Source organism: Galeopterus variegatus, unplaced genomic scaffold (assembly GCF_000696425.1).
Source record: "Galeopterus variegatus unplaced genomic scaffold, G_variegatus-3.0.2 Scaffold53, whole genome shotgun sequence".
Taxonomy (NCBI): Eukaryota; Metazoa; Chordata; class Mammalia; order Dermoptera; family Cynocephalidae; genus Galeopterus; species Galeopterus variegatus.
The window spans coordinates 1,250,682-1,263,731 of NW_007726164.1; the positions used below are offsets into that span (position 1 = coordinate 1,250,682).

The following is a 13,050-nucleotide window of genomic DNA, read 5'->3' on the forward strand; positions in this document are numbered from 1 at the left end:
TTTGACTTCAACAATCCAGAAGTCTGCAACCAGAAAGCCCAGAAACCCAGAAATAGGCTATTTTAATTTAAGCATGTGATTTGGTGTTATTTTGAAAAATACAATTTTATTTTAAATGACTTGTGATGGAGTTGAGGCACAGCAAAATCATTTCTGTTTTAAAAGCGTTTTGTTAAGTGAAAAAAGCCAGACAGAAAGGGACAAATATTGTATGATTCCACTTATGTGAGGCACCTAGAGAAGTAAAATTCAGAGGCCAAAAGTAGTGTAGTGGTTACCAGGGCCTGGGGGAGGAGGTAAAGGGGGTTATTGCCTAGTCAGTACAGAGTTTTAGTTTGGGATGATGAAAAAGTGTTGGTGTTGGGTCGTGATTATCATTGCACAACAATGAGAATGTACTTAATGCTACTAAATTGAACATTTAAAATGGTAAGTTTTATTTTATGTGGTCCCAGGATAAAAAAAAATTTTAAATCTTTTCTGTTCTTAGGGCTCAAAGTCTGTATTTGGTCTTATCCCCTCCTCTTACGTCAGTCACTCACTCCTTCCCATTTTTCCTCTAAAGTGCCTGTTTTGTTTTTCTGTCTTCATCACCTCAAGCCTTCATCATCTCTCATTAAGGCTATTGAAATGAATCCCTCAATGGCCTCGCTGACTTCTGCCTCTTCCCCTCTAATCCATCTTACAACACTGCTTGCTATGTCATCCCGGTTTAACACTCTCAGTGTCTTGCTCTTGCATCTCTCCAGAAGAAGCTTAAAACATGTTTTAAAAAAAAAGTCATATTCTCATTCACAGCGAAACCCAATATATTTAGGGGTCGACATATTTTTTAAGTGTGTGTTATTTCATTTCTCTTGTTGTGAAATATAGCATACGTGCAGAAGAATACACTGAATTTTTATGTATAGTTGAAAAAATAACCATAAGCTACCACTTGTGTAACCAGGTTAAGATAGAAAGTTGCTAGTTAGTGCTTAGAGCTGACTTAATCCACTACTGATTGGAAGGTATGGGTAAGCCTACGTGGGAGCAGTTTAAAAAAAAAAAAAGAGCTTCAGAAAAAGAAGAGATAGAGGCAGACTTTCTTACTTTATCGTTTTAACCCAGGCATGGGATGCAGACCTTCTAGCAGAATGAGAGTGGGGCACATTGACAATTCTTTTAAAAAAAAATTCTTCAGTGATTGTGATATATAAAACCAGCATAATACTAACATAGCAAAAATGAATATGGCAGAGAATCCAGAATTAGGAAGATGAATATATTACAGCTCATGCCCTGGAGGAGATAGACATGGATGCAGATAATTGCAATAAACAGCAATCGTTTCTGTAATAAAGATGTGTACAAAGTCCAGCATGGAGCACAGAAGGGTTTAGAAACAGAAAGAATTAAAATTAACCGAACAGTGAAGCAATTGGTATTGGGATCTTTGTCATCACTTAGACCAAAATTCCCACTCTGAGCTGAGAAAGGAAGTTCTGGGAATCAAAAGAGAGAGAAGGAAAAACCCACTCTCCTTCTCCGTTGCCACTTTATGAAGCAACTAACAGTGGGTTACCAGTGGAAGTTAAAGAATTCCCTTCTCCGGAGATCCTGTGATCAGATTTAAAGCCTTATGTATTCAATGGGCTGCCAAATTTGTTAAAGCGACTGGTTGCTTGCCAGACTGCCAATTCGTTTTGTGCTATGCAGACACAGTCCCAAGCACGTGAAGCTCCCATTAAACACTTAATGTTATTTTTAGACTTGTGCGATCTCCCTTACTCCTGAGTTTATAAGTTCCTTGAGGGCAGTGCATCATACCGGGTTCTCAGTGGCAAACAATGGACCCACTAAAGCTAGTTTAAACAGAGGGGAAAATTATTAACTTTGGTTATCTCCAGGAGGACCAGGGAACTAGGCTTGGAGGAGACTCCACAGGCAGCAGGCAACAGCATCCTGAATGTAACCCTGTCGCAGACCCCAGTGGTATCACCACTATGGGCACGTGAATCAGTTGTTCCTTTTCCCACAGAAAAAGTGAGGAGCTGTTAGAGGAAGAGGTAATGGATGCTGGACAAGCCAAACAATGGCAGCCATGGAGTAGATGCTCCACAGAATTTAAATAATTTCAGCCAAGCGAAGACACCTCATACAGTTAGAAAAACTATATATCTACTTTAAGTCTTCTCACACATATCTAGAGGTATCGAGTTGCTAGTGAAATTTTCTCATCATAGTTAGCTAGCCCTTGCTAGCCTCCTTGAGGCTTAACTACACCTGTTTTTGTGTGTGTGTTTATTTTACAGATCACTATCAAATTTTCTAAGTTTTTCTACAACAGAAATTAAAGAATATTTTAATGTTGCTCTCCAGAAAAGTGTGAAGCTTATTAAGAATATGCACTCTTATAAAAAATTGGCCTATGTTTTTATAAACTTGCTTTTAACATTTAAAGTAACATTTCTTTAGTTTTGTTTTATAGGTATGGAAAATGATAATTAGAAATGTAGTTTTCTATGTTTCTTGATTTCTCCATTTTACTTAAGCTAAAGGTATACTTTTCTTATTCCTTTACTAATCATAAATTCTGCTTTTATCAGCACAATTCAGAACTTGTTTCCAACCGGTAGGATGAAAAGAGAACATATGTGACACCCAAATGCTGAATCCCCTGTTGAAGAAATAAATGATAGACCTTATCTATCATTTGTTTGACTCATGTGTAAACCCATGTATATTACAGACATTTTTATTTAATTATTCAAGAATTGGCACATGAGATGTATTATCTAATTCCTCTGGGGCCTTCCACAGGCAAAAATAAATGCAAAGACTGTGGCTAGCAAATGCATTTTTCTCTTTTTTCTTATATTCAAAAGTAATGACTTTACTATTTCTACATTTAATGATTCATTATTTTAAAATTTTAAGCGATACCAAAGAGCAGGACAAAGAAAAAATATCATCAACACTCTACTATATAGAAGTAACCATCATTAACATTAGGTTAACATCTTTCTTGACATCTCTATGTAGACACTCAGATATGAGGAGTGATAGATGAACACATAGAGAGATAGGCTAGTACACAGAAGTAATTTTATAAAACTGGGTACATACAAAGTAACCATCATTAACATTAGGTTAACATCTTTCTTGACATCTCTCTCTATGTAGACACTCAGATATGAGGAGTGACAGATGAACACATAGAGAGATAGGCTAGTACACAGAAGTAATTTTATAAAACTGGGTACATACCATGCATGCTTTTTGAAGAATAAAAATGTTAACTTTACACTTACATAAATTTAACAAGAGGGAGAGAAACAGGTCAAACTAACAGAAAACTGTTACTTCTTCACTAAGAGAACAGCCTCTAAAAGAGCCTTTCTAAGATTAAGGGGGAAAATATTTAAAAGTTTGAATTTTTTAGCCACCCAAATGTGGTTTTGAATTTTGTTAAACTGTCCCTACTTCTACATAATCTTAATCAGGAAAGCTTTAAGCTAAATATCTCTATTTGTCTTGAGTTCCAAATGATAATTGTGTCTTATAACTAAAATTGGAAGGGGGCAGAACTGGAAAAATCTGAAACCTTTAATCTTTATTTACATATGACCTGGAGCCAATCTACCTTTGTCATTGTGATGCATATTGAGTTAGGGACAGGTATAAAGCAATACCTTTATTTAATTTTATTCATTCAGAACAAAGTTTATTCAGTTCAATGGTGTGATAAAATATGTAAGTTGCAATTGTTTGTGTTTATATGGGACAAGTTAAGAAACCTATAACATTTTCTTATAAAACTATAAATGTTTCGAAATCAAGGGCCAAGCCAAAATTTACAAATCTTCAATAAAAGCAGACTTTGACAATTCTCAGATAGCTTCCCCATGTGACAAATTCTGAAGCATCTTCAGAGATACAAACACAGCTGTTTTTAAAGTTTGCTAAGGAACCATCTGCTGCTAGAAAAATAGATTACTCTGGTTGCACGTGTGCTTTTATCTGCAGTCAAAACAGAAGAATAAATTGGGCTTTCTGGCACGTTAACCCAAGGAAGTTTAAATTGCTTTTAAAGTCAATTTAAGATGTATAGGGACAAATAGTACACTATCCTTCTCTGGATGACAAATATTATAGTTTTAATTTATCCTTTGGAGCTAATTTTATTTATTTACATTAAGTCTATCTTTTCTACAAGTCTTCCATAAGCTAGTAGTTTCATTTCTTGACTCCTATATAAAGCCAACATACTTTATATATTTGAAATGTGCCTTAGGTTTCAAATGTAAGAGGAGATGTAAATATTTACATATGATAGAGTAATCACTCATAAAAGCAATTGAATACTAACACTATTTTGACAATTAAGTCATAGGCAATTAGGAAAGGTAAAATACTTGCTATTTACATAGAACTGTCCATTAGCCATTAAGCAGACCTCAATGTGTTCTTTTTGCAGCAAGCTTTTATTCATTTATTTATTTCAGTTTAAGGGCAGGCTTTTATAAACCAGCAATGGAAATAGTTACAGTTTTATGCACAGTTGAGGAAATTCACCATTCTCCACTGCCAGAGTAGGGTTGAGGGAGGAATTTCTTCCTTCTACAGCAACAGAGTCAAGAATGTCGTTGATTGTTCCTGTTTTAACTTTGATGTTCACAGAACAGAGAAACCCGAGTCTCTCTATTTTTAAAGATGATCAATTCAACCCTGGGGAAGTGTCACAAAGTAGGAAACTCATGTAAATCATCACTGCATTCTAATTTGTGACACCTGACCCCCAAAATACCATGCATGTGAATTCATATGTCCTTTTGGATAGGAAAAAATTGAACAGAATGTGATAGATTTAAGTTTTCTGTGTTGCCTGGAATGATCCAAGTAAGCTAGAAGCAACATTTAATGATCTGATGTTCCTTTTGTCCTTTGTTTCCCCAGGCATCTTCCAAGGTCTTGGACTCTGACTTAGTTTAGTGAGTGCTCAGCCATTGCACTCATCAAATATCAATTAATTTCCATTTCACTTTTCTCTGTTATCATGTACCACCAATATTTTCCTAAATTTATCAATAACCTTAGACCTCTACTTATTCTCTCCAGCCTCATTCCCTGCAATTCTTGTATCCTTCTTAATATCTCTTCAATCCTAATTGTTAATAGTCTGTGCATGGCACCTGGGAACTTTGTCTCATGTATAAATATTTCTTTCCCTCAGCTCCTGTCTTTTCATCCTAGCTGCCTGTTACAATGCTCATAAGCCATCCTGTCTTAATAATTAGCAAATATTTATTAAGCATCAGACATTGTGCTAAGCAATTTGTATGTATTATCTCTGTTCATCTTCACAAGGCAATGAAGTAAGGATGTCACTATTTCCATTTTTAAGGGAGAAATGTAGAGCTGAATGACACTGAGTCATCTGTCCCAGGACTTTAGCCCAACCCTGTCTGCTTCCAAGGTTTACTCTTGTAACCACTACATTGAATTGTCTCCAGACCTCTCTTGAGAAACCCTATACTAGACCTCATTTGGTTTCAACAGTCCTGCTCCAGCAGTTCTGTTCTCATTAGGTACTTTAGTGACTGTAGCAAAATAACAAATGCAATGTATTAAAAAGTCTCAAACAACAGCCAAAGTGCACTATAAATTATATTCTAAAAGGATAAAAGGGATTGTTTTAGATAACATTCACACTCTTTGTGGTTTACAACATATTCAGTCAAAAGTATGTGCCTTAAACATAAAGAGGGAAGTTTATAGTTCTTTCCTTCAACCTCCTAGCCTCTTATTTGTATTTTATTGTGTGGTCAAGAATCACTTATATTCTATGGTAAATAATGAAATATCAAGAATACTTAGCAAATATGTTGTTATAGTTTTCTTTATCCAGTAGAAGAGGCACTTGATGAATAGCACTGTCTTTGATTTAATAAAACCACATCCAACATTTGTCAAATAGTATGGTCCATTATTGTGTATAGGTTTCAAGAATAACCTATACAGAATAGGTTACATTATGAAGGATAAAATGTATACCCACGGAGAGAGAACTAATGGGAAAGGGAAGGAAGAAGGAGAGAGATCTCATAATATGGTAGGAGATTGTTAGAGCTGAGCAAGTAATACAAACAACAAATGCTACCTATAGAAGCTCAGAGGAGTTCACTTTAACTTTGAATGGTGCAAAAAGATTTCACAGAGGTGGTGTGACTTGAGCTGTGCCATAAAAGATGACTTTAGATAGGCAGAGGAAAGGTGGGAGTAATTATGAGAGAGAGGAATGGCATGAGAAAAGTTTCAGAGGCAGAAAAACACACGTTTCCTTTGAGAGAGAATAAACAGACCACACTGACTGGGGTGAAGTTTATGTGTCAGGCAGTGGTGTAAGATTAACAATCAAAGGATGGTTGGACAGAGATGCTGATAACCTTAAGTCCCAAGCTAAAGATGAGAAAAGTTTCAGAGGCAGAAAAACACACATTTCCTTTGAGAGAGAATAAACAGACCACACTGACTGGGGTGAAGTTTATGTGTCAGGCAGTGGTGTGAGATTAACAATCAAAGGATGGTTGGACAGAGATGCTGATAACCTTAAGTCCCAAGCTAAAGAAATTTGAGTTTCTCCCACAGGCAATAAGGAGCTAGAGCGTTTTAAGTGGAACAACATGATGATGGCAGGGCTTTCAAATGGGTTGACTGGAAAGAAGACTAGAGGCACGGAAAACAGTGAGGCATCAGTTGCATTGCTGAGTGAGAGATCATAAAGTCTGAGCCAATGGAGAAGGAAAAATGGTGCCAGACATTTTGAAGGGAAAATAGGATGTGGTGACTAATGGATAAAAGTAGAAATTTGACTATCCATGTTTCTTTTCTTCAACAGAACAGAGTATTCATTTTGGAATCTCATATGTCTTAAAAGAAGAGAAAGGATTCAAAATTATTTCTCTATTCTGAAAGATGCCAAATTAAAGTATGGAATTAAGGAAAAGAAGACTAAGAATCTGAATGTGAAATGCTGACAATCATTTGAAAAGTCTCCTATCAGACCCTAGTTTATCTTTTCAAAGTGGTAAATTTGGGGAGGCCATCACCATTGTTAGCTTTTTGTTTATCAAGTCAAGAAACATTACCTAGTTCACATACACATATACACACACAGGTTCTAAAGCCAGGTAGATTAATGTTTAAGAACTCAGATATTACTCAGATAACAGCCTCTTGTTGACACTAATCTTACAGGGCTATGGTTTTGTTAAATAATCTTTTCAGTAAGAACCAACAGAGTAAAGGATTATGGAAGGATACTAAGATAATAAGGAAACTTAATGATCATCCAGATCATACTTTATTTCATAGCAGAAACTGAGACCAGGGCAATTATTTTTCCTTTTAATCAGAAAACACAACTGGGCTAAAATCCAGCTCTCTTCCAATCCAAGTCTCTTCCATTAAGTATGATATTTTTTCAAGATCCTTTACCTCAGCCTTACTGATTTCATCCTTCTGGGAAATGCTTAGAAGCTAACAGTATAGCTGTATTGTCTACAGCTATATCTTCCTCTCTGTTTGTATCTTTGAGAAGGAAACACAACAGAAGAGGAACTCCAGGGTGAGATAAAGCTCCCATTCTAAGACGGCGAAGTAAGCCCACTGGCTGAAGTCAGCCAGCCAGTAGCTCAGAAGAACTGAGTGGGAATGAGATGTTCGGTGAGTGGAACAGGGTGCCATCCTGCCCTTGTCCCCATTATCTGCCGTTTGATGCATTTGAAGAGAAGCAAATGGTGACTCAGGCTCCAAGATGTTGGAGAAGAGCAATCATTACTATTGTCTTATAGGCAGTGATTGGGCAATGGGGGGGTAAAGCAATGGTTTCAAGGAAGGAGCAGAGATAAATTTACCATGAACCCAGCAGAACTAAAGCCTCATTAAAGTGGGTTCTCCTGGTCCTGGGAGATGCCTTAGCAATTTTGTGTTAATGATTTTGTAGAGATCCCCCCAAATTGTGTAAGCTTAGACTTGTAAAACCCCTAAGAATGGGATATTCTAAATAGTCTACTGCCCTCTAAAAATGCCTTGAAAGTGTCAGCGACCTGCCCTATAAGCTGTTACTAGTCTAAATGACCACTCATTGGCCCTCCTTTCCAAATTATATCAATAAGATTATTACAAGTACCAGAGATAATGTTGAAACCTTTCAAGCTAAGTACAGAACTTCCTTTTATTTCAATATTTAGGATTTTTTTCCTCTTGGTTCATTATTAAACCCAGTTAAGCAGTTTCTATTGAAATTATATTTCCAAATAACAAGTATGACTTAAGAAACAATTATAAATGAGATGTTGAAATATAACTATTTTACATATTTGTATCTCAGAAACATAATATAGAGGTAAAAACCATGAAAATCTTGATTTCTATTTAGATGGAGATTTATCATTATCTGTGAGATATGTCCACTATGGTTTCACTTTAAAATCACAAATCAAGTTTTAACAATGGGCATTTTTCTTGTTGAGAGATCTGTGGTCAGACTAAACATCTCTCTGAACCTGATTAGACTCTGAGGTTTTCAAATTCAATATTCGGTAAATATAGAGCATTTATTTAGCTATAAGAAACAATTAAAAACTTCAGAGAGAATGCAACTCTCCTGAGCCTGCTTCTTTTTTCTGATGACATAATCAGACATAATCTCTTCCAGTGTTGGGCCTAACCATATTTGAGATTGAGGCAGAATAAATTATGTGAAATTAATATCTTAAAAATCTAGGTGACATTACTTTAGGTTTTTGTATCAGAAAGGCCTTCATTTGCTAGTACTCGAATTATGGAAAATTTATATGTTATTAAATGCTTTCTTCTTCCTCACTCCCAATTATCCTGAATCCAGAAAAGTAGACACGTAGTCATTATGTGAAGACAAAGGAACATTGAATAGTTAATTACATACAACTGCCAAAACTGTCCATTGTGTATTCATTCTTGTAACAGATCACTGGAGAGTGAATTAGCATATTTAGTTTGAAATCTTGTAAAATAGAAATGGGATTGTTTTAGCAGTTTCAGAATTTGTGTAGTAACCTCATACTTCATGGAGATCTGACTCGAAATTACAAAAGGCTCTGAATAATGGGAAGGGGAATGCTCCATTACTGTTCCACCTCGGCTAGGCACCTCCACTGACAAGATGTATTTGATAATGCCAAAAATCCACTTTTCCTGTAAATTATCATTGTAACCCTAGAGACTACATCTGATGTCTTAGAACCAAACTTTCTTCCAGTGATAGGCCTAAAATAAAATATGCAGAAGTCATTGAGTTGTTTCTGTAGCATTTTCATTGCTGGAAGGGACCTCCAGAGGTCACCTAGTTCACCCCGATCTCCAGCCAGCACTCTTTCTAATATAGGAATATATTAGGAATATATTAGGAATATATTATTGAATATAGCAGTGTAGTGATCTGCATTAAGAAAGCTAGTCACCTAGTTCACCCCGATCTCCAGCCAGCACTCTTTCTAATATAGGAATATATTAGGAATATATTATTGAATATAGCAGTGTAGTGATCTGCATTAAGAAAGCTTTTAAGGATCCCTGGGGTTGGTCAAAAAATAGCTAATATTGGCCTGATTCATAGAACAGCATTATACATATGTCAAAATAGCTACCTTCATCAAGGAAGACATCCATCAGAGCTGTTAAGTGTTAGTACTAGCTTCAAAAGGAAAAGCTTTATTTTCTCAGAGAAAAGGGTGGAAGATTAAGGAAATGACCAACCGTGTTGGTATTTTTTTGTTATTGTTGTTTAGGTGTACATTTGAATGCTTATCAAAAAGGAAACATTGTCATGTCAAAGATCACTGCAGGGGAAGCCCAGAGGTGGCTGCAAAGGAGCAGATCACAGGTCCTTTAACAAGTCCTTTCAAATAGCTGCAGAGCTCAAAGTGGGGGCTGTTGTTTCCAACCAGACCCGATTAGCATCAAGTTCTTGAAGGGCAGATGGTGAAACATAAGAATAATATTGACAGACCTGCTTTTTAAGTGATATCTTTTCCCTCTAGTCAGCTAAGTTTGTTAGAGCTGATAATTTTATTTCTTCAACTCCATTAAACCACGGGCGAATAGGACAAGAATTTAAGCATAATTTCAATCTTCTAAAACAAGTAATCACGTTGTTTTATAGGAAAAGTAATCCTCCATAATTGTTTAGACTTCTGAAATATCAGATTTGAAGCATTACACTGGAATCTAGGAATCTAACTAATAGGAAAGCCGGATTTCTTATCTGGATTATTTCTTTCTGTGGAACTATACAGAGAATTTTAAGATATAGCCATAAAGTAAGGAAAATGACCTTTCTCAAAAAGTGTCTCAAAGTATCCACTTGATTTTGTGTACTTATATTGCATTTTTTAAATACAAAAGCCTGGTCAACTCTGGGTGACTCCAGGGATGAGAATTAGGGGGCTGGGTGGAAATAAGATAGAGGGTTTGTGCGGGTGGCAGTTGGCCCTTGCCAACTTTCAAATTTTGTGCTTATACCTCTCCCAAAGAATTCATTTGAAAATACTTCATTTTTGAAAACAGAAAGACACCCTCTGTGCTCTCTGTCAGACAGATGCTCAGCCTGGGTTAGGAGACTTGGAAAGCTCTGCCCACTGGCTTTCTCCCAGCCTCCTTAGTAATTCTTGACTTTGGAGATGGGAATTCAGGCACTGAGAACTTTTTGATGTGTAACTGCCCTTCTCAAAGAACGCTAAGCAAGAAACAGTCTTCAGGTCACCTTTCCTCTTCTTTTTGTGAGAATAGGAGACAGGAGAATGAGATCTCCCTGAAGTGTTTCCTCCTTGGCTTTACAACATTCCCACAGTGAGCACATAACCCCTGAATTAATGTGCAGTCTACATACCGGCCATAAAACTAGGACACTTCAAGTAAGAAAAGTATTTCCTTAGCTACTTGGATATTTGGCAGAGTAGTTTTCTCCCTTAAGTTCAGATAATTGTCCCTAACTTGCCGTGTGGGTACGCAACCTGTAAGAAGTGTTATTTTTTAAAAGTTATCAACATAAATCCCCATAGCAGAATCAAGAAATTCCAAATAGAGGAAACTGAATGAACTTTTAAGAAAGAATCAAGATGAAAGAGTGTAAGGAAAAGCAGAGAGTAGCAGATTCTGTAATTTTTATTACAAAAACGTTCAAACCCTTTACATGCTATGACATTAAATGTCATATATAAGTTCATTGCAAGCAAAACTCTTAAAAAATATACATACTGTATATATCTACATTCAAGTTTGAATAACTGAGGTCAGGGTGTAGTTGCAGTTCTAAACTTTACCCACCCTGTGGATTTGTTCAGCTACAAACTAAACAGTGATTGTATCTTCACTCAGGCACGTGGAGAGGTAGAAACTGTTTTTTAAAGAAAAGACAAAAGCAAAACTGGAGTGCAAATGTGAAGAGCATCATTGAAGCAGTTTAGCCACATCAAGTAAGACCCTTATTAGCCTTGGTCATCTTAAGAAGTTGAATACATCGTAGCCTTGTTCTTTAAATTAAAACCAGAAAAAAACTTTGGGCAGGTGTGCTTCTCAGCACATCAGAGGGTTGGCAGAACTCAGCAACTAATGGTTTACACTCTGCACCCAAGAATTGCATATGACTGTTAGGCAACATAGCAGCAGAGCTGGGCTGGCAGCTGGGCACCTTTCCTTTCCCTGATAAGATACAGATAATATGCAAACAAGTTAGACATCGAATCAAAATCTGTACACACACAGCCTGGAACTCAGAAGCCAACTAAGATACTTCCTTTCCCAATTGAAATTCGTATTAATTTCTGCCCATGCTGGCCTCCATCCCAAGCTAAGCTCCTAAATCTAGATAGGCGTGGGGGTGGCCTACGACTTCTGCCGGCCAATGTTCCTCAGCCTCAAGACTGAACTTCACGAAGGGTCTTGGGCCTGAGAAGGGCTTCCCATGTTCTTGCCAGATTTGGTGGGGCTTGTTCCTGAGAGGGGAAGTTGGAGGGGGGCCACAGGGGTGGCTGTGGCCAGAAGCCCTTCTCGTTCCCTTTTCTTCTGTTTCATCCTGCGGTTCTGGAACCAGATTTTGACTTGGGTGTCATTCAGCTGCAAGCAGTTGGCTATCTCGATGCGCCGGGCTCGAGTTAAGTACTTATTGAAATGGAACTCTTTCTCCAGTTCTGTCAGTTGCTTGGTGCTGAAATTCGTGCGAATGGCGTTGGAGGGGCTAGCGGCTCCATACTCAGCGAGCTTGCCTGCAACATAACGACAGAGAGCATCAGCTGGGCGAGAGGACGCAGAGGCAGACGCGGGCGAGTCGTGGGGCTAGAGTTGGACTCGAAGTTACCGCGAGCCCTCCCTGCTCTAGGAACACAGTAGGTCCAGGAGAAATGCTCCACAGAGAGCTCCTCCCTGCAGTTTTCTCAGTGCCTGGCACATTTTCAAAGCCTGAACTCGGAGCACGCTCAGTGGAATTCGCCTGCTGTAATAACGCCACCAGACGTCTCCTCCGTAAAACCTAAACCGCTGTCTAAAGGGACAGCCACACGCGCTCCCAGCGTGAATCCGCGGAGGAGGCCCCGTCCCCATCCCCAGGTGCCTCCATCCACGGCCCAAGTACTTACTTTTCTTAGGGGCGTTCCTCTTCACTTTCATCCACTCGAACGTGCTGAAGGCGGCAGGGAGGCCGGAGGCGGGAGACGTGGATTCGGGGTAGGTGCCCGGGGCCGGCGACGCGGTCTGGAAGGCCCCAGGGTGGCTGTCGGCTGGCTCTTTGAGACACGCCGGGAAGGGGCCGGGCTCGCCGAAGGCCGCGTAATCCACCTGGCCGCTGAGGAGGAAGGAGCCGCCGCCCGAGAAGACGGCCGAGGTGGCATAGTGGACGTGCGCCCCACTGTCGTCGGCCGGCCGCGAGAGAGCGCCCGGAAAGTCGTACGCGGGCCCGGGCCCCAGGAAGCTGTAGTCCGCGCCCCGGGCCGCCGCCGCTGCCGCAGGGGCGGCGCCCGACTCGCCGGCCCC

The 13,050-nt window shown here is 38.7% G+C and overlaps 1 protein-coding gene across 1 annotated transcript; it reads right to left on the reverse strand.

Annotated features, from left to right (window-relative positions):
• Positions 1-11,169: 11,169 nt before the first annotated feature.
• HOXD1 (homeobox D1) lies at positions 11,170-13,044 on the reverse strand (the record flags this gene model as incomplete). The annotated part of the gene is made up of 2 exons (XM_008573564.1): positions 11,170-12,287; positions 12,657-13,044. Coding segments are annotated over 2 exons (723 nt in total), but the record flags the coding sequence as incomplete, so codon positions are not given.
• Positions 13,045-13,050: the final 6 nt, after the last annotated feature.